The sequence below is a fragment of the Pongo pygmaeus genome, chromosome 3 (assembly GCF_028885625.2).
Source record: "Pongo pygmaeus isolate AG05252 chromosome 3, NHGRI_mPonPyg2-v2.0_pri, whole genome shotgun sequence".
Lineage (NCBI taxonomy): Eukaryota > Metazoa > Chordata > Mammalia > Primates > Hominidae > Pongo > Pongo pygmaeus.
In genome coordinates, this window is record NC_072376.2 from 48,931,648 (window position 1) to 48,950,864 (window position 19,217).

Genomic DNA, 19,217 nt, shown 5'->3' on the forward strand with positions numbered 1-19,217 from the left:
TTCTTGGGTGTACCTCTTAGCTGACCAAGCTGGGCTGTAATTTTTTCTAAATCGCCAAGTCAAGGAAGTTTGTCATTCTTGGGTTAACTCCTGTCTTGAAACTATAGAAATGTGACCGTCATTAACACTAGTCAGACAAGTTTCATCTTATTTGTTCTCTACATCTTACCCAGCCCATAAAAACCAAGTTCCAACACTGGATGTAGCACATAAGTCAAAAACTACATCAGAAGGTTCTAACTTTTATCATCACTATTACCAGCATTATCATCGTTGTCGTTATCTTCATCATCATCATTACCACCATTATACCTGATACTGCCACAACAATCAGAACATTATGTACAGGTAAAGGGGATTTCACTGGGGAGAGTATGTCGGCAAAATTTAGCAAGTTGCCATTAAGTATGTTCTAGTTTTTTGTTAATTGACTATTTTTATAATTTAGTTTTTATTTCCGGACACTGTTAAGAAACACACTACTGTCTGAGGTCTACAGACCCTTTGAAGTCTCCGGGAAAGTTTCCAAAAGTTAAAAAGAAAAATAATAATTCAGCAAAATTTTGCTTACTGGGAAAGAATATAAATATATAATTGACCTGAAATCTTAAGGAAATGAGGCATAAGATTTCTTTTATAATCACTCATAAGAACACTACTGTTTTTGTTCTCTAGTAATGTAATTGAAATCAAATTTTCTAATATTAAAAGGTTTTCTTAGGAATAATAAAAAATATGAATGCCATTATATATTTTGGAATAATGTACTTTCTAATATAGATTCTGAATTAGCAACAGGCAAACTGCAGGGTCTCAAAACTTCATAAATTTTCAAATGACTTCCTTTCTGTAGACTCTCTTTTTTTCAAAGTTCCAGGAGAAAGTGAAGAATAGAGGCCATTACCCATTTGTTCATTACACTTCTCTGCTCCTTATGCACAATTCTCACCCTAATGATTTAAAGTTTTCTATGGAAAAAAGGTTTATTTTTATAAAATTTGAAGAATTTTGCACCATAATCGTGCTTTAACACATTTCATTGTATGAGATAATTCAGGCACATCTAATTCAAATGGTTTATAAATGAAGTTCTAATAAATGAAAACTATATATTTTTTAATGCTTTGCTGTTTAACTCCGAAAGCCATGCCCAAAAGTGGTTAAAAGGAAATCTAACCACTGGCATGGACCATAAGGGTAAAATTATAACAAGACTGATGTTTTAAAATTGTAAGTGATGTACTCACCATCATTTTGATTAACATCATTATTGCAAGTTGATTAAGGCAAATGGTTATGCCAGAATGGCAATGAGTTTTCTTTTATTTTTTTCCCCTGTGATGGAGCTGGGTTCAAGCCATTCTCGTGCCTCAGCCTCCTGAGTAGCTGTGGTTACAGCTACTCCCACCCAGCTGATTTTTGTATTTTTTGGTAGAGATGGGGTTTCACCATGTTGGCCAGGCTAGTCTCAAACACCTGACCTCAAGTGATCCGCCTGCCTCAGCCTCCCAAAGTGCTCGATTACAGGCGTGAGTCACCACGTGCAGCCAGCAATTAACTCTTATTTGAAGTAGATTCATTCTAAAAGTGAGGCAATTATAGTTTAGTTAAGTACACGAAGTTGGTTAAATTCATTGAAGATTAATTTTTAACCTATTTCCTTTGTTAAGTGAGGGATTCATCTTGTAATGCAAATGACTACCTTTAGAAAAAAGTGTTGCCAAAAATTAATTTGGTAAATGAGAGTAAATTGTTTCATGAATGGACATTTTTTGATACTTAGAACATAATTTTTTAAAGTGCAGCTATTATTCAAAAATAATAATAAATTCCCAGAGGCTACATTTATTAGAGGAAGGGTTGAATTAATCACAAACTCACTGTACTCTTTTAGATATAAAATAGTACTTTAAATTATTTTTGACAAGAGAAGGCCAAGTGAGGAGGAAAGGTCATATCAGAGCTATAGTCAATAATATGTACTCTTCAGAAATTTTCAGAGCATCCAGAACGGGTTTTTAGAGAAAAATCTCTTTTAAGCTGGGTAAAGCAGTGATTATTCTGAAACCATCTCAGAACTTAGAATAATTATTTAGGCTACATAATGTTTAGTCTCTTAGACTAATATGCATGTCTCAGAAAGCCCAAGCTACCAGACTGTTATAACTAGCTAATTCAAAACAAATTTGAGACCTTACTGTCACAGTGCACTTTTATAGTCATTAAAAGAAACATGTTATCAAATATTAATAAAGTTATAAATACTGTATTAAAAATGCTATGCCTGAGTAGACTCTTTTCTGTGAGGCTGATATTAAACAACAGATTTCTGGTACGAAAAAATACATGAAACGTGTCTGAAATAAGGAGTTTCTCTGAAGAGCTTTGATGAATAATGTTGGTTCTGCGAAACACTAACAAGTCATCGAAAGAGACAAAGAGGTACAAGGAAAGGGTAGGATTAAGAATGTAGAACAGAGTGAAGAGGAAACAAGTTTAGGTGGAGTTGCACAGTTGTATAAGGTAATGCTAAAAAAAACAAAAACAAAAATGTATCTACCTAAAAGTTGGTTGGTCCTGGATGAGATGAGAACAAAAAGGTTCACATATTCATAGGAAATATGTAATTCACCAAATATGTTCCCTGATTACAAACTCTTCTGTTTTGCAAGGTTTATTTAGAATGATACAGAATAGAGATTGAAGAAGCAGCTGAGGATGTTTTGCATTTGAAATCATGAATGTTTATGTTACAGCCCTTCCTCCAATGGACAATTATATAACATCATCTCTCAAGATATGAAAAATCACTAGGGTTCAAACTTTATGTAGATTAAGCTTAGTGTGCCCATACAATGTAACTGTAACCACAAATTGCTTTATCTCTATGATGCCGAACCACCATATTTTCTAATTCTCTTTCATCTAATTGATTGGCTTTGATGATGAAACAACTAACTGATCTATTAATTTATATTATGCAAATAATTTACATTTGTTGTAGAAACATTATAGAAAATAGGCCAGGTGCAGTGGCTCATGCTTGTAATCCCAACACTTTGGGAGGCCAAGATGGGCAGATCGCTTGAGCTCAGGAGTTTGAGACTAGCCTGGGCAACATGGTGAGACCACTGACTCAATTACAAAACAATAGCTGGTTGTGGTGGTGCACCCCTGTGGTCCCAGATACTCAGGAGGCTGAGGTGGGAGGATTACTTGAGCCCAGTGGGGCAGAGGTTGCAGTGAGCTGAGATTGTACTGCTGTACTCCAGCCTGCGTGACAGAGTGAGGCTCTGTCTCAAAAAAAAAAAAAAGAAAGAAAGAAAATTAAAAAAAAGAAAAATTAGAAAATATAATTAAGTTAAAAGTAAACAAAAAATCTATAATTTTATTACGTAGAGATTACTGCAGTTGACATCATGGTATTTCCATCCACAATTATCAAACCTATAATTAAAACTTGTTATATTATGTATTTAATTGTGTCTATAAGTCCTTATATGTCCCTGTGCATGATATGGCTATAGTTTACAAAAATACAATCAGACTACAACTAATGTTTTGTAACCTGCTTCAATTTTTAAAAAAAGCAAGTCAATTTCTCTTCAGCAACATGAGGACAGAAATCATGTCTATTTTGCTCACTGATGTATTTCCAGCAGCTAACCTGGGATCAATAATGATTTGTTAAGTGAATGAGCATTAGAGTCTATCCTCTTTGAGGCATTTGAGGTTTCTATGTTTTCAACTAGCATAAAGGACTAATGTATAAACTACAATTCATGTACTATGAGTTGAAGGAGAGGCAGGTAGATTTTTATTGTTATTATCTGATTTGAACCAAAATTTTCCTCTTTCATAGGCACGGCATATCTTCCCAAAGATCTTGGCCACTATGGACTACGATCTTTATTTTTCTTGGAGTGGCAGCAATCTTGGGAGTAACTATTGGTCTTCTTGTTCATTTTCTGGCAGTTGGTGAGTATTGATTATTTTCAGTTTTCATCCTTTCTATAAATCTTTTAATTTTAAAAATTGAAAAAAAACAACATGAACATTAAATTTCTTCTTGGGAGTTTTCTTATTTACTTACTATTTTATTTCAACACAGTTTATTATGACATAGAAGTTTATAAAATTTTTTGAATCAGAGGCCTCCTTGTAAATTATATCACCAACTATGGGGGTATGAGCAAGACTGAAATGTTCAATGCTTTGATGTCAATATTCATTGTCATTAAAGGAGCTTATAGTAGGCTTGTAGTTGAATTGTTACATCCTGTAGTAAATATATCTCAAACTTTAGAGATTCCTTCTCTTCTTGGTTCAATTCTGCTATTGCTTATTAAGATATGATGAATAAGTAGCAATGAAAAATCTACAAATAACTCTTTTAATAGTAGATAGTCAAGCATGGTTGAATGGCTAAATGTTTGCACAAACGTTTTATTTTTAAAACTTTTATTAACAGTACTCACAAAGCTTAGTTTCCAATTTATTTTTACTTTTCTGAAAAATAAGTCCTTAAACCTGTATAGTTATTTAATGTTTTAAAACAAATTTGACATCCTTCATTCCACTTTATCTTCCCAATAATCCTGTGAGCTAGGGATGACAGATTTTACTACTATCCTTATTTTCACATACAGTACACTGGGGCTCAGAAAAGTAAAGTGACTTTCTTGATACCACAAGTTTTAAGTAGCATAGCTTGCTTAAAAGCTTAATATTAATATACTTAATAGTTTAATTATACTACTTTATCATGATTTTTCTGAGTTTTATATCTCTGAAATATATAACCCTGTACAATAATACAATGTAGACAAATTTTGGCTGACTCAGCAAAGATTACACTTTTTCTTTCAACCTGGCTTCTTTTCCTTTGTTTCTCCTCAGTCCTCTTAAGACTAGTCTTTCAGAAGGGTGATGGGCACTCAGTCTCCTGTCTGCCATATCTATCCATGAAATTTTCATAATCTCTTTCTGTCCTCTCTTTCCCTCTACTCATTAAAAAATAACATTCTTCACATAATTTCTTTAAGGACAGTGCTCTGAGTTTTCAAAATCAAGCCCTTGTGAAAAAATCCATTTTTTCAACATACAGTTTGCATCTTAACAGGTCCCCTTTCCTGGGGAAGCAATGTCTTAATGGAAAGGAGTGGTGCAAAGGGGAACTACAGAACCCTGGCTGGAGCAGGAGGTGCATGGGACGAGAATTCACTCTTGAATGCCTCTACATGGTCAACCACCTACTATTTCAGATAGAAGGCTAGAGCAGCTTAAATTATTTAAAGTTAAATTACTTGAACTGTCCTACCTGTGGAGTAAAAATGGACACAAACTCTGTGATAAATGTTGTTTGAAGTCAGTTTGAAAGAGGGGTTTCTGCTCTAGGACTCTGGCTTAGGAACGAATATAATATTTGTTAACATTGAGAACAACTTAAGCTGGATAACAGCTATTGTAATCTCTCATTTAAGTGGTATGAAATTAGCTGGATGGCAGCTATTGTAATCCCTCATTTAAACAGTATGGAATTAGTTTCCCTGTCTAAATACACCTATTATTTCTCAATCAACTTTTAACTTTTGAGTTTCCACTTTTTAGATTAACTCAGAGATAAGTATTTCACAAAGATCATTATTCTAGAAATGACTCTGGTTCATCTCTTTCTCAACCATTTTACTTAACAATTCTATTTCCAAAAGCTTACATACACATGTATAACCAATTTCATAATTCTTCAGATAGTTTATCTAATAGTTCCAAACCCTAGCTTCTTCTCAGAATCACCTTTCGAGCTCTTTTAAAGTAGTGTTCATTCCCTAGGCCCTACCCTTAGGTTAGCTGATTCAGTTGGACTGGGGCATGACCTACCCATGCATGGCTTTTGGAAGCTCTGTAATGATTATGATGTCTAGGTATTGTTATAATCTATTAGTATCAAACAGTGTTTTAGAGAGGTAATAAAATACATCTATCCTAAGAAAAAAGACAAAAGACTTCATAAACTTTGAAATGGAGGCAGTTTACCATGTAAAGATTACTGTTGCTATGTCTGTAAAACTGAAAATCACTGACCACAGTATAGAATATAGAATAGATTTCCATTCAGTTTATCTAAATAATTATAATTGCTCAAGCTGCCATATCAAAATCCACAGACTGGCTAGGTTAAACAACAGTCATTTTTTCACAATCCTGGAGACTGGACTTTTAAGACCAATATGCTGGTTGGTTTCTGGGGAGACTTCTTTTCCTGGCTTCTAAATAGCTGGATTTTCACTGTGCCTTCCCGTGGCCTTTCCTCTTTGTGTATTTTGGGAGATGGGGTGAAGTGAGTGAGTGAGAAAGAGAGAGAGAGAGCGAGAGAGAGAGTGCAAGAGAGAGAGAGAGTGCAAGAGAGAGAGAGAGCACGCAAGAGAGAAATCTGGTCTCTCTCTTATAAGGAGACTAGTCCTATTGGATTCGTGTCTCAACCTTATGACCCCATTTAACCATAATTCCCCCTTAAAGATCATGTCTCCAGATACAGTCACATTGGTGTTTAGGGCTTCAACATGAATTTTGAAGGGGATACAATTCAATCCATAATAAAAATCAAGTGAAAATTAATTTTAAAATGGCACCTTGAACTAATAGAATTCTCCATTAAAATTATAACTGGAATCAGAAATCTAAACATAATGGTTTCTCGGAATCTGGGCATGATGTATGAGACTTTTGACAAATTAATCTACCTACTTGTAAATACCCTGGTTCAGTATTCTGGATGTAACACAAAGTTAGCAGATTCTAATTATTTACTTTAGTCATTTGGTGACAAGCTTCACAGATGAAAATGATAAAATAGTAGAAAGAAGAGAGTCTTAGAGTTTATCTATTGTAATTTAGTTTTTGTTTGTTTTTCTTTTTTTGTTTTTTGGAGATGGAGTCTCACTCTATCGCCCAGGCTGGAGTGCAGTGGTGTGATCTCAGCAAACTGCAACCTCTGCCTCCCAGATTCAAGCAATTCTCCCGCCTCAGCCTCCCAAGTAGCTGGGACTACAGACGTTCACCAACACTCCTGGCTAATTTTTTTTTTTTTTTTTTTTTTTTAGTAGAGACGGGGTTTCACCATGTTGGCCAGGCTGGTCTTGAACCCCTGACCTCAAGTGATCCTCCCACCTCTGCCTCCAAAGTTCTGGGATTACAGCTGCGAGCCACCGCACCAGGCTGCAATTTAGTTTTTGTGATTAATAAAGAAAATCCCAGCAGGCTAAATATGCCAAGACAGCACAGCTGATTTGTGATGGGGCTGGAACTAGCTCCTCTAGCTTCATATGCATTCATCTTTTCAGGTAACTTCTCAGACAGACTTTGGCATTGGACTTTTGTATGTATTGGTTACCATAAGGAAAAATATAGGAATCTATAGGAATATAGGAAACCTGTTTTTATTTTATTTTATTTTAAAATTATTTCTAACTTACAGGGTAATAAATTATTTCAGCTCAGGAGATCACACTTTTCAGTCACGTAGAGACTACATGGTGTATGTTAAAGGTGGATCAAAAGCACAACTGCTCTCAAAATACAGGAATGGCTGATTGCTTAACCAAAACAGGGTATTGTTTCATATTAGTTCTTTTTATTATTATTATTTTTTTTGAGATGAGGGTCTCACTCTGTCACCAAGTCTGGAGTGCAGTGGTGCAATTACAGCTCACTGTAGACTTGAACTCCTGGGCCCAAGCAATTCTCCCACTTCAGCTTCCTCAGTAGCTGGGACTGCAGGCACGTGCCACCATGCCCGGCAAATTTTTTAAATTTTTTGTAGAGACAGGCTCTCACTATGTTGTCCAGGCTGGTCTTGAACCCCTGGACTCAAGCAGTCCTCCCAGCTCGACTTCAAAAACTACTAGGACTATAGGCATAATCCACCGCATCTTGGTAGTTCCTGTTTTTAAAAGGCTTGTCCTGTTTTAAATTATGGTGACCTAATGTATCAGGTGAAACAGTTTATATTTGGGGAAAGGAAAAGATGGGGTATGAGACCTTGTGACTCACACAAAGCACCACCCATCATATGCTGTAGGGAAATAAAAGGGCACCATGCTTTTACACTGTTGGTGGGAGTGTAAATTAGTTCAACCATTGTGGAAGACCAGAAATACCATTTGACCCAGCAATCCCATTACTGAGTATATACCCAAAGGATTATAAATCATTCTACTATAAAGACATATAAGCCCTTATGTTTATTGCAGCACTGTTCACAATAGCAAAGACTTAGAACCAACCCAAACACCCATCAATGATAGACTGGGTAAAGAAAATATGGCACATATACACCATGGAGTACTATTCAGCCATAAAAAGGATGAGTTCATGTCTTTTGCAGGGACATGGATGAAGCTGGAAACCATCATTCTCAGCAAACTAACACAGGAACAGAAAACCAAACACCACATGTTCTCACTCATAAGTGGGAGTTGAACAATGAAAACACATGGACACAGGGAGGGGAACATCACACACCAGGGCCTGCAGGGAGGTAGAGGTGCTAGGGGAGGGATAGCTTTAGGAGAAATACCTAATGTAGATGACAGGTTGATGGGTACAGCAAACCACCATAACACGTGTATACCTATGTGACAAATCTGCATGTTGTGCTCATGTATCCCAGAAGTTAAAGTATAATAATAATAATAATAAGGGCACCGTGGTGTCCTCCAGGAATAACATCAAGGAATGGAAACCAGGCCAGCAGGCAAAGGGCATGCAAAAGGGTGCAAGACAGTGTTTATCATCCAGAAAGTAAAGGCTGACTGATGCTTGTATGTTTCCTGTATGAGAATTGCTTAGAAAGATTAATTGGGTAATTGCTAGGCTGAGTTTAGACTATACATGTAAAAGATATTTTATCTCTAGTGCATACTCAGGTGGATTGTTAGTGACTGCGGGCATTGCTGTTTTGGGGAGGGTGCTGAGGGTATATCTGGACTTAGCAGGACAGTAATGTCTACTATCACATAAAGGGAAAGCGGGGGTCATTGAATGAATGATATGGAGTTGCCATTTCTGGAATAAACAATTGTTCACTCCTCTCCTTTTATTTTTCTCCCTCCCTTGGATTATTTCTAAAGCTGGGTTGAATGTTGAGGCAGAGGTATAAATGGTTAAGGCAGAGGTATAAATGTTGAGGCAGAGGTATAAATGTTGAGGCAGAGGTATAAATGTTGAGGCAGAGGTATAAATGTTAAGGCAGAGGTATAAATGGTTGAGGCAGAGGTATGAATGGATTATTTCTAAAGCTGGGTGGAATGTTGAGGCAGAGGTATAAATCGCTTTAAAGTCACTTTCCACTTTAAAATTCTTCGAGGTTTTTTTTTTCTTAATTTTGCAGAGAAGACTTACTATTATCAAGGTGATTTTCATATTTCTGGAGTCACATACAATGATAATTGTGAAAACGCAGCTTCACAAGCCAGCACAAATCTAAGCAAAGATACTGAGACTAAGGTAAATCAGAGATTTTTAAAATTAATTTTATTATAAATTTGATTGAAACATACATGATGACTCTTTTTTTTTCTCTTGTCAGATGTTAAATGCATTTCAAAATTCCAGTATATATAAGGAATATGTCAAATCTGAGGTCATCAAACTTCTGTAAGTACAAGTTCATTCAAGATTTTATGAAAGGAAAGTAGGTGATATATCATACAACCTTGATTTTAGATAACAATAACAACAAAAAACAAACATAAAGAAAAAGAGAAACAAAGGAAAGGAAAGAAAGAAAGGAAGGAACGAAGGAAATAGAAAAAAAAAGAAAAAGAAAAATCAAGTTCTCCATGATGAAAGTATCACTGTATCTAGCAAATTTCTGTTCTGGGCAAGAGTCATTATATACAAATCTTTAATCTTTATACCTGCAAAAGAATTATAAGGTTATTGGTGGTGGTCAGTCCTAACTGACTGCTATGATGAAAGATAATTATAACTCCATGGAAAACAAATAATTCAACTGGTTTGTTTTTAGCCCATACCTTCCCTAAAAACATCTTATTTTAGTTTCATTAATAATTATCATTCTTGCAATGGCTGTGGAACAAAGACAATATTTTAAGATAACATTTGTCTAGACACACCTTTGAAGGATGCCTGAAGATAGTGGTGGTAGGGAGGGATGCAGGGAGGAGGGTGTAGTGTATGGGGGAAGAGTAATGAGGGTAGAGCCCACTTGTAATTTGGTAATTGTTAATATCAATTCTGGGGAATTCTGAACTCTCAAAACAAAACAAACAAAAAATCCAGCTGACCTAACCAACCTACTTACCTACAGACAAACAAAAACATTTAAAGACCCTAGAATTGATCATAATTATTTGAAAGTGAAATTATGGATATTTTTTAAAATTCTGATTGATATGGCTTTGGTTTGAAAGTCTTCCAAAATGAATTAATCTCTTTTCCTGATTAATCAAAAGAATGTACTGAATATATAATCAAGATGTCCTTCATGCTTTAGAATTCTCTTTCTGAGCTTTTTCATTGTATAGATCTGTTGGGGGAGACTGGTTATGTATTTAAAAACCATAGGAAAAAGGTTAGCACTGGCTTCTAAATACATGCTGGAAATTGTCTTTTGAATGCTATACATGCTTAGATAGTATACGTATATTTTTCTTTAATATATGTAAAGAAAATGTGATAATTAAAATGTGTGAAATTTAATGTGTTCACAAAACCTCTAAAAGATCAAGAAACAGTACATTAGAAAATTTCTGTTGTTTCTAGGCCTAATGCCAATGGTTCAAACGTGCAGTTACAGCTGCAATTCAAGTTTCCTCCAGCAGAGAAAGTTAGCATGAGGACTAAAATCAAGGCTATATTACATCAGATGTTGAAAAACAACATGGCATCCTGGAATGCAGTTCCCGCTTCCATTAAACTCATGGGTATTTGACTTATTTCCATTATTTTCTATTACATTGGTTTTTTCTGGATTATTTTTTTAAAAAGTACTAAAAAGTGAACTAAGAGTTTTAGTAATTTGGGAAAAAAATATGCTTACCCAACTCTGTCACCCCTAGCAATGACTTGGTAGTGGAAAGGGCAGTGCCATGGAATCATTGTCTGAAGAATGATAGGAATGAGGGTTACATTGCAAGTATGGATGTAAGTTTGGAAGGGTTTGGCTATTATGCATGGGAAAGAGGGTGAAGGGTTCTAATTGAATTATCTCTTTTTTTTTTTTTTTTTTTGAGATGGCGTCTTGCTCTGTTGCCCAGGCTGGAGTGCAGTGGCGTGATCTCGGCTCACTGCAACCTTTGCCTCCCAGGTTCAAGCAATTCTCCTGCCTCAGCCTGTGACTATAGGCATCCGCCACCACACCTGGCTAATTTTTTTGTATTTTTAGTAGAGACAGGGTTTTACCATGTTAGTCAGGCTGGTCTTGAACTCCTGACCTTGTGATCCACCCGCCTCAGCCTCCCAAAGTGCTAGGATTACAGGCGTGAGCCACCGAGCCCAGGCAAAGTATCTTCCTTTTCTACTCCTTACTTTTGTCAGGATCTCATGACAGAAAGCAGATTTAGGGCTTTCTTGGTCTTTCAGTAAGGAGACTGCATTGTTCAGTAAGAACAATGTTGGGGATGGGAGTTCTTACTGATTTTTGTGAAAAAACTGGAGTAATACCACTTTTAAAGAAAAAAAATTGTCTGGAAAATTCCCTAGAAAACAAGGGAATCATGAAATTTTGAGAACTTAAATTTAAATCTTTTTCCAATGGTAAAAGACTTTAGAGGGAAGGAGAAGAGGAGGAAACTAAAGAAACATTAGAAAATGCTGACTATACTCTATGGGACACAGAAAGAGAGTAAACAATGTATCCCTCTTTCCCAAAAGCTACTCACAGAAAAGTGATAAGATTTTGCCTCCTTACAGAAAGTGAAGTTTGTAAAGATCGTGAAGGCTTTGTAAAGGTCTTGAAACTGTCACTTTGATTGTTAAAAGGCCAGCTAGGTGATAAGCATGTGGTTTCAGAGTCCAGTTTCATGGTTCTTCCAGCCAGACAATTAATCCTAGGGTCCTTGAGGTCTTGAAAGGCCAGCAACATCTGCCAGTTACTGCTGTTTTGCCACACAATAAAGACCCCATTACCAGTGAACCACTAATAAGAAGGGAACCTGAGGTAGAACTTTTCAAGGGAGCAATAAAATTTTTCTGTGTGTAGCTTTTGGGAAAGAGGGATACATTGTTTACTCTCTTTCTGTGTCCCATAGAGTATAGTTTTCTAGTGTTTCTTTAGTTTCCTCCTCTTCTTCTTTCTAAAGTCTTTTACCAATAGGAAAAAGATTTAAATTTAAGTTCTCAAAATTTCATGATTCATTCTTAGTAAAGAGATTTCCCTAAAGAGCAGGATGGGCTCAGTGAAGTATAATTTTAATTGGGACATTTTTCCTTAAAATATATATAATTCTCAGCATTTCAGGGTAAACAGAATTATCATGGGAAAGAAATCCCTATCACGATCTCTTCAAAATATTTGTAAGGGGAGGGGGGAGAATAGCCTTAGGAGATATACCTAATGTTAAATGACGAGTTAATGGGTGCAGCACACCAACATGGCACACGTATACATATGTAACAAACATGCAGGTTGTGCACATGTACCCTAAAACTTAAAGTATAATAAAAAAAAATTGTAACGGTGCCAGCTTCTTACAGCACTGAGTATTTTACTTCAATAATCATAAAACTGATTTTTGTTTTTTATTCCCTTTTCTCTTTTTCTAGGCTACCTAGCAGAGATATGGAGAGATGGTTATAACATAACAAATAAGAGTCAGAGGGGCTGAAAATACCTGAACTACTACAAATAGTTAAATGTTGGACAATATTGGGTTAGGAAAGTTAGCATTTATGTTCTTAGGTTGAAGTCAATTGCTTGGTGATATTTGGTCAATTTTATATTTTATTTTGTTTTTCACTTTCAGAAATTAGCAAGGCTGCTTCCGAAATGCTTACCAACAACTGTAAGTTAAGGACCTTTTTATTATAAATTTGATGGACTTACAGGTATTTTCTCATTATTTTTCTATTAAAAATATTTGAAATATATCATGTGGAAATCCCATAACACGCTTTCCGAATTACTAGATATACCAGATATTGACTTAGAATTTCTCTTTGAAAAACACTGGTCTATTAATTTTAACATTTATTAAAAATATATATAAAAAGTTAAATGAGAATTGATTCCAAATAATAAAATCGTGAGTGAAAAATATCATATTTAAATATGTTAAAATGAGAAAGATTGAACGAAATGACAATTTAGGATAAGAAGAAAATATAAAACCAGGCTATATAAAATATATTAAAGATAAAAACGGTTCTGCATCTTAAAAATTATTATTATTTTTTGCTTTAGAGGTGGGATGTTGCTATATTTTGTGGGCTGGAGTGCAATTCACAGGTGCAATTATAGTGGACTACAGCCTGGAACTCTTGGGCTCAAACGGTCCTCCTGCCTCAGTCTCCCAAGTAGCTGGGCCTATAGGAGCATATCACTGTCCGGTTACATCTTTTAAATAAATTCTCTTTAGAGTATCATGTTGTCCACAAGATACATTCATGCATTCATTCACTCCATGGATATTTATGGAGTATCTTTTGTTCACATGGAGTCTTACAGACAGCAGTACATATACTATGCAAGATGTAGACACCAATAAGGCAAAGTCTCCACCTTCAAGAATCTGCTTAGAGAGACAAGAGTTATAACACATAGACACAACAAAAGATAGTGGTTGAAAGATGCTTGAGACTGGAAAAGAGGGTAAGTAAGAACCACTCAAACCAAGATAGAATACAGAACCATCACAGGAATATCTTGTAGGAAAGAAACATCATCAATTAAGAGAAGTTGAATAATCACTGAAAGGTTTCAAGTAATATTTAATGATATATTTTTTATAATGCATAATCAAAGATACCTGCTCTTGTGTAAATAAATCCTTTCTCTAGGTTGTGGGAGACAAGTAGCCAACAGTATCATAAATGGCAACAAAATTGTGAATGGAAAAAGTTCCCTGATGGGGGCATGGCCATGGCAGGCCAGCATGCAATGGAAAGGCCGTCACTATTGTGGAGCCTCTCTGATCAGCAGCAGGTGGCTATTATCTGCAGCTCACTGCTTTGCTAAGTAAGTCTGAAATTTGACTAAATGAAGGATGCTGGGTGCAAAACTATTTTGGATAGTTTGTAGGGGTTAACTTAATGTGTCAAGGTTCACCAAGGCCATATGAAATTTACAATCACATAGAACATTTACAATCACCTGTATAATTAAAGAGCATGAAATGCATTTAAATTAGAGAAAGGAGAGAAAAGCAAATAGAAGTATTAATTAACATTTTCCACATAGGTACCTTGGCCTGACATTAAGTGCTTTACTTAACATCATTTCATTTAATCACAACATTCAATTCTGTATGGAAGGTATAGTTTAAACCATTTGAAGATGAGGAAACCAAGACTCACTCAGGAAAGGTGACAAAACTTGGCTAAGATCACTCAGCTGTTTTTTTTTTTTTTTTTGAGATGGAGTCTCAGTCTGTTGCCCAGGCTGGAGTGCAATGGCGTGATCTCAGCTCACTGCAAACTCTGCCTCCTGGGTTTAAGCGATTCTCCTGTCTCAGCCTCCTGAGTAGCTGGGATTACAGGCACGCACCACTATGTCCAGCTAATTCTTGTATTTTTAGCAGAGATGGGGTTTTACCATGTTAGTCAGGCTGGTCTCGAACTCCTGACCTTAGGTGATCCGCCTGCCTCGGCCTCCCAAAGTGCTGGGATTACAGGTGTGACCCACCATGCCCAGCCTAGCTCTTAAATAATAGAAATTGAATGTGAATTCAAGTATGTCTGACTCCAGTTACTAGGTGCTTCCTTGTCTTGCCATCCAGAAGTTTATAATCTAGTTGAGAAAACTTAAATGTCATATATTAAAAGTACGAGGCTGCATAGTATTGTAAACATGACATGTATTACAAAGATAGTAAGTACTATGGAAATTTGAAGAAGAAAGACAGCATATCCATCTGATGTAAAATTTAATCTGGACCCAAAAATTGAGTATATCCAAAGGAAGATAAATTGTTCTACCAAAAAGCCATATGCACTTGTATGTACACCACAGCTCACAATAGCAAAAACATGAAATCAACCTAGAAGCCCAGCAACGGTGAGCTGGATAAAGAAAATATGGGTCATATACACCATGGAATACTATCCAGTCATAAAAAAGAATAAAATCATGGCTTTTGCAGGAACATGGATGCAGTTGCAGGCTATTATCCTAACTAAATGAATTAATGCTGGAACAGAAAACTAAATACCACATCTTCTCGCTTATAAGTGGGAGCTAAACACTGAGTACATATGGATACAAGGAGGGGAACAATAGACATTAGGGCCTACTTGAGGGTGGTAGAAGGGTGAGGGTAAAAAAGTAGCTATTGAAACCAAGGGTATGTGGCAATAAGACTAATTCTGGACCCTATCCACTTATGGAATTGAGGATGCTCATGTGATTCCTGACCAAATCAAATGTTCAGAAACTGGATGGAACTGAATAAGCAGGGGAAAACATCAGTGACTCTACTTGAAAAGATCTTCAGAAAGCTGACAAATCTGAGTCCTTAGCATTATTTTTAAGTGACTGCAACATTTACAACAGCTCCATGTCAAAGATATTTTTCAAAATAGAATTTCAGTGGTTTATAGTTTTGTTTGGGAACCTCATGCCTTAAAATTATGAATAATCACCACTAAGAACACTGTTGTGACCCAGAAACTGAGTGTATTCTAATTACATTGTGTCCTCTAGGAAAAATAATTCAAAAGATTGGACAGTCAACTTTGGAATTGTAGTAAATAAACCATATATGACACGAAAAGTCCAAAACATTATTTTTCATGAAAATTATAGCAGTCCTGGGCTTCATGATGATATTGCCCTTGTGCAGCTTGCTGAAGAAGTTTCTTTTACGAAGTACATTCGCAGGATTTGTCTTCCTGAAGCCAAAATGAAGCTCTCAGGAAATGACAATGTTGTAGTTACAGGTTGGGGAACACTTTATATGAATGGTAAGTTTTTTAATAAAATCATAATAGCTGCATGGGAATAACTGTTTAATCAATCAATCAATCAATCATCCGCTCATGCAATTAACCAATCAATAAATGTACTGAAAAGAAAACCAAGTGGTGGGACAAAAAGCGTGATGTCAAATTGTCTTCACTTCCTAAAATATCTCTGGGAATGGGAATTGGAAAAATTGAAATTATGTGTTAGGCAACCAACTATTACAAACACCTGAAAGAGACTAATCTAACCTGGGACTGGCCTGACTCTTGGTGACCAAGAGAGTCTGCTTTATGCTATAGATAAATATTCTTCGTCCCAGCAAAGTCTAAGATCTGCATAATATGCAGCACTTATTGCTTTTAGGTTCATTTCCAGTGATACTTCAAGAAGCCTTTTTGAAGATTATTGACAACAAAATTTGCAATGCCTCATATGCATACTCTGGCTTTGTGACTGATAGAATGTTATGTGCTGGATTTATGTCAGGAGAAGCTGATGCATGTCAGGTATGTCTAGTTACATTATCCAATTGTTTTCTCCTAGTTAATCAAATGGAAGTTTTTATCCACATAAAATTTTTTTTTGTTAATGATACTGACATAGTAGCTTTGTATTTCAATACACTAAAAATGTATTAATTCCATTTATGTACCAGACACTAGCCTACATGCTAGGGATGTGGAGGTGAACACAATCCTGCCCTCACGAAGTTTTCAATCTGGGAATTCATACAAAGAATAATACTTAGAAGAAGTTTACAAGATGAATTTTGTCCTATTTTCTGGGCAACCTGCAGACCTAGAATGTTGTCTTCTCTTTATCCAGAGATGCATCAGGAGTCTGGGCACGTGCCTATGCCACTTGTTCCTCAGAGGCTTCATCATAGAGACTTAAGCTCAGTGCAAGCAGCTAAGTCACCTTCTCCATATTCAAGCTGCACTCGTTATATAAGTCAAACTCTGGTTTGGTCAAGTCAACATTTGGCAGTTTTAGGCCATATATTCTGGTTCGTAGCTGTCTTGTGTTTAAAAAAAAAGTCCTAAGGGTTTCAGAGTTCCAGGCCCAAAGAGAGTGTATTGGTTTCAGTGCCCAGGAGGTACAGATAACTCCACAGGAGAGGTAAAAGGAAATTTTTTGTTAAGACAAGAAACATTTTTTTCTTTTCTTCTTCTAGAATGATTCTGGTGGACCACTAGCTTACCCTGATTCCAGAAATATCTGGCATCTTGTTGGAATAGTAAGCTGGGGTGATGGATGTGGTAAAAAAAATAAGCCAGGTGTCTATACTCGAGTGACTTCTTATCGCAATTGGATTACATCCAAGACTGGACTCTGAAAGAAAAGGAATTATACAAAGGAACATAAAGACAACTGCAGGCTATCCTTATCTGTGGCTTCAGGATCTTTTTATTTTGATTGTTGGTAAACTAATCATTTTATTATATATAAAAATATAAATGTCTTTATTAATATTTTATTATATCTAAAACACTGTCCATGCATTTATTAGTCTTTTAAATTAATGTAAGAGATAGGAAGAGGCCGGGTGTAGTGGCTCATGCCTGTAATCTTAGCACTTTGAGAGGCCGAGGTAGGCGGATTGCTTGAGCCCAGGAGTTTGACGGCAGCCTGGGAAACATGGCTAAATCCGTGTTCAAAAAATACAAAAATTAGCTAGGCATGGTGGTGTGCACCTGTAGTCCCAGCTATTCAGGAGGCTGAGGTGGGAGGATTGCTTGAGCCCAGCAGGTCGAGGCTGTGGTGATTTGTGATTGCGCCACCACTGCACTCCAGCTTGGCCAACAGAGTGAGACCCTGTCTCAAAAAAAAAAAAAAAAAAAAAAAAAGGAGAGAAGAAAATAAAGAAGGCTAATATGTAATTTTTCTTAATAGCTGAGTTGTGATTCATTTTACCATTATATTCAGAATTGACCTTAATTTGTTTTCCGGAATCAAAAGAAAATAAAATATAAATTTTGAAAGTATGAGAACATATATAGGGGATTTATCAAATGAGTTACTTTTTATTATATCAATTATAATTTCATTTGTTAACTGGAATAAGTGTGAAAGTGTGCATTACTTTTTTACTTATATGTGAAATGATTCATGTACCTCATAAAATCATGCAATCTCGCAGTGAAGAAGGAGTATCAGAGGGCCAGCTACACCGAGTCTTTCAATTTAGAGATCAACAAACTGAAGACCAGAGAAGAGAAATGATTTGGTTAAAGTCACTCTCCATCATCTGTGATAAGTTGACAAATTTATCCTTACACAAATTTGTCCTCATTGAGTTGAGATCCAAAATTTGTCAGGAATTAAAGAATGACTTTTGAGTGGCAATTATTTATGTAACATTTTCCATTGTCTTCACATTGATCTTTTGTCATTTGTTTACTTTCTCTTGCAGCAAAAATAATATGAGGTCATCAAGGGCAGAGAACTGTGTGGCATCTCCTTATAGTAAAAGTGCAATCATATGGATGGCTAACTTTGTAATCTCTACAAATAATTTACCTTATGTAATTTTCCAAATGTAAAAGTCACCAAAAACTTAAAGGCATTAAAATAAACTAAAAAAATACTCCTTTCTTCATTTGTTTGTGGAGTTACTCTTTTATTCTTTATTATAAAGTATGGCTCAAATGATATGCATATTGACATCAAGCAAATCTATAACCATCTGTGACAAGATGGTGTCTTTCTCTCCTCACTTCTGTTTCAGGCCAGCCACATGTATTTATTGAGTCCCTAGTGTGTTTCAGGAAATGTCAGGTATAGATACAATGTCTTCCTTCAAGGATACCACATTTAGTGAATAAAGATAGGCAGTAAACACATAAATAAGATACTTTTGGATTATGATAAATGTTATAAATGAAATAAAAAGTAATGTGATAGAAAATGATGGAGCAGATAAGCTATACTTTAGATTGGGAAGTCTGAATGACATCTCTGAGGGGGTAGCCATTTGAGCTGCACCTAAAGGATGAAAAGCCAAAACATGGAAAACATATGAAAGAAAAGATATCCAAAGGGAACAAGTATAAGATTCAGAGAGAGAAAAGCG

At 35.8% G+C, this 19,217-nt stretch overlaps 1 protein-coding gene across 1 annotated transcript; it reads left to right on the forward strand.

The window, feature by feature from the left end:
• Window positions 1-204: 204 nt before the first annotated feature.
• On the forward strand, window positions 205-18,743 carry TMPRSS11B (transmembrane serine protease 11B). Its single transcript, XM_054486129.1, has 10 exons — window positions 205-348; window positions 3,863-3,978; window positions 9,392-9,507; window positions 9,590-9,657; window positions 10,789-10,949; window positions 12,990-13,028; window positions 14,023-14,200; window positions 15,884-16,143; window positions 16,508-16,650; window positions 17,319-18,743. The coding sequence occupies exons 1-10, from the start codon at window positions 341-343 to the stop codon at window positions 17,478-17,480; spliced, it is 1,251 nt and encodes a 416-aa protein (XP_054342104.1). The 5' UTR covers window positions 205-340; the 3' UTR covers window positions 17,481-18,743.
• The last annotated feature ends 474 nt before the right edge of the window (window positions 18,744-19,217 follow it).

Coding starts and splice junctions, on each gene's coding strand:
- TMPRSS11B (XM_054486129.1), top strand. Junction 3,979..9,391: donor TGTTCATTTTCTGGCAGTTG/GTGAGTATTGAT, acceptor TTAATTTTGCAG/AGAAGACTTACTATTATCAA. Junction 16,144..16,507: donor GGGAACACTTTATATGAATG/GTAAGTTTTTTA, acceptor TATTGCTTTTAG/GTTCATTTCCAGTGATACTT.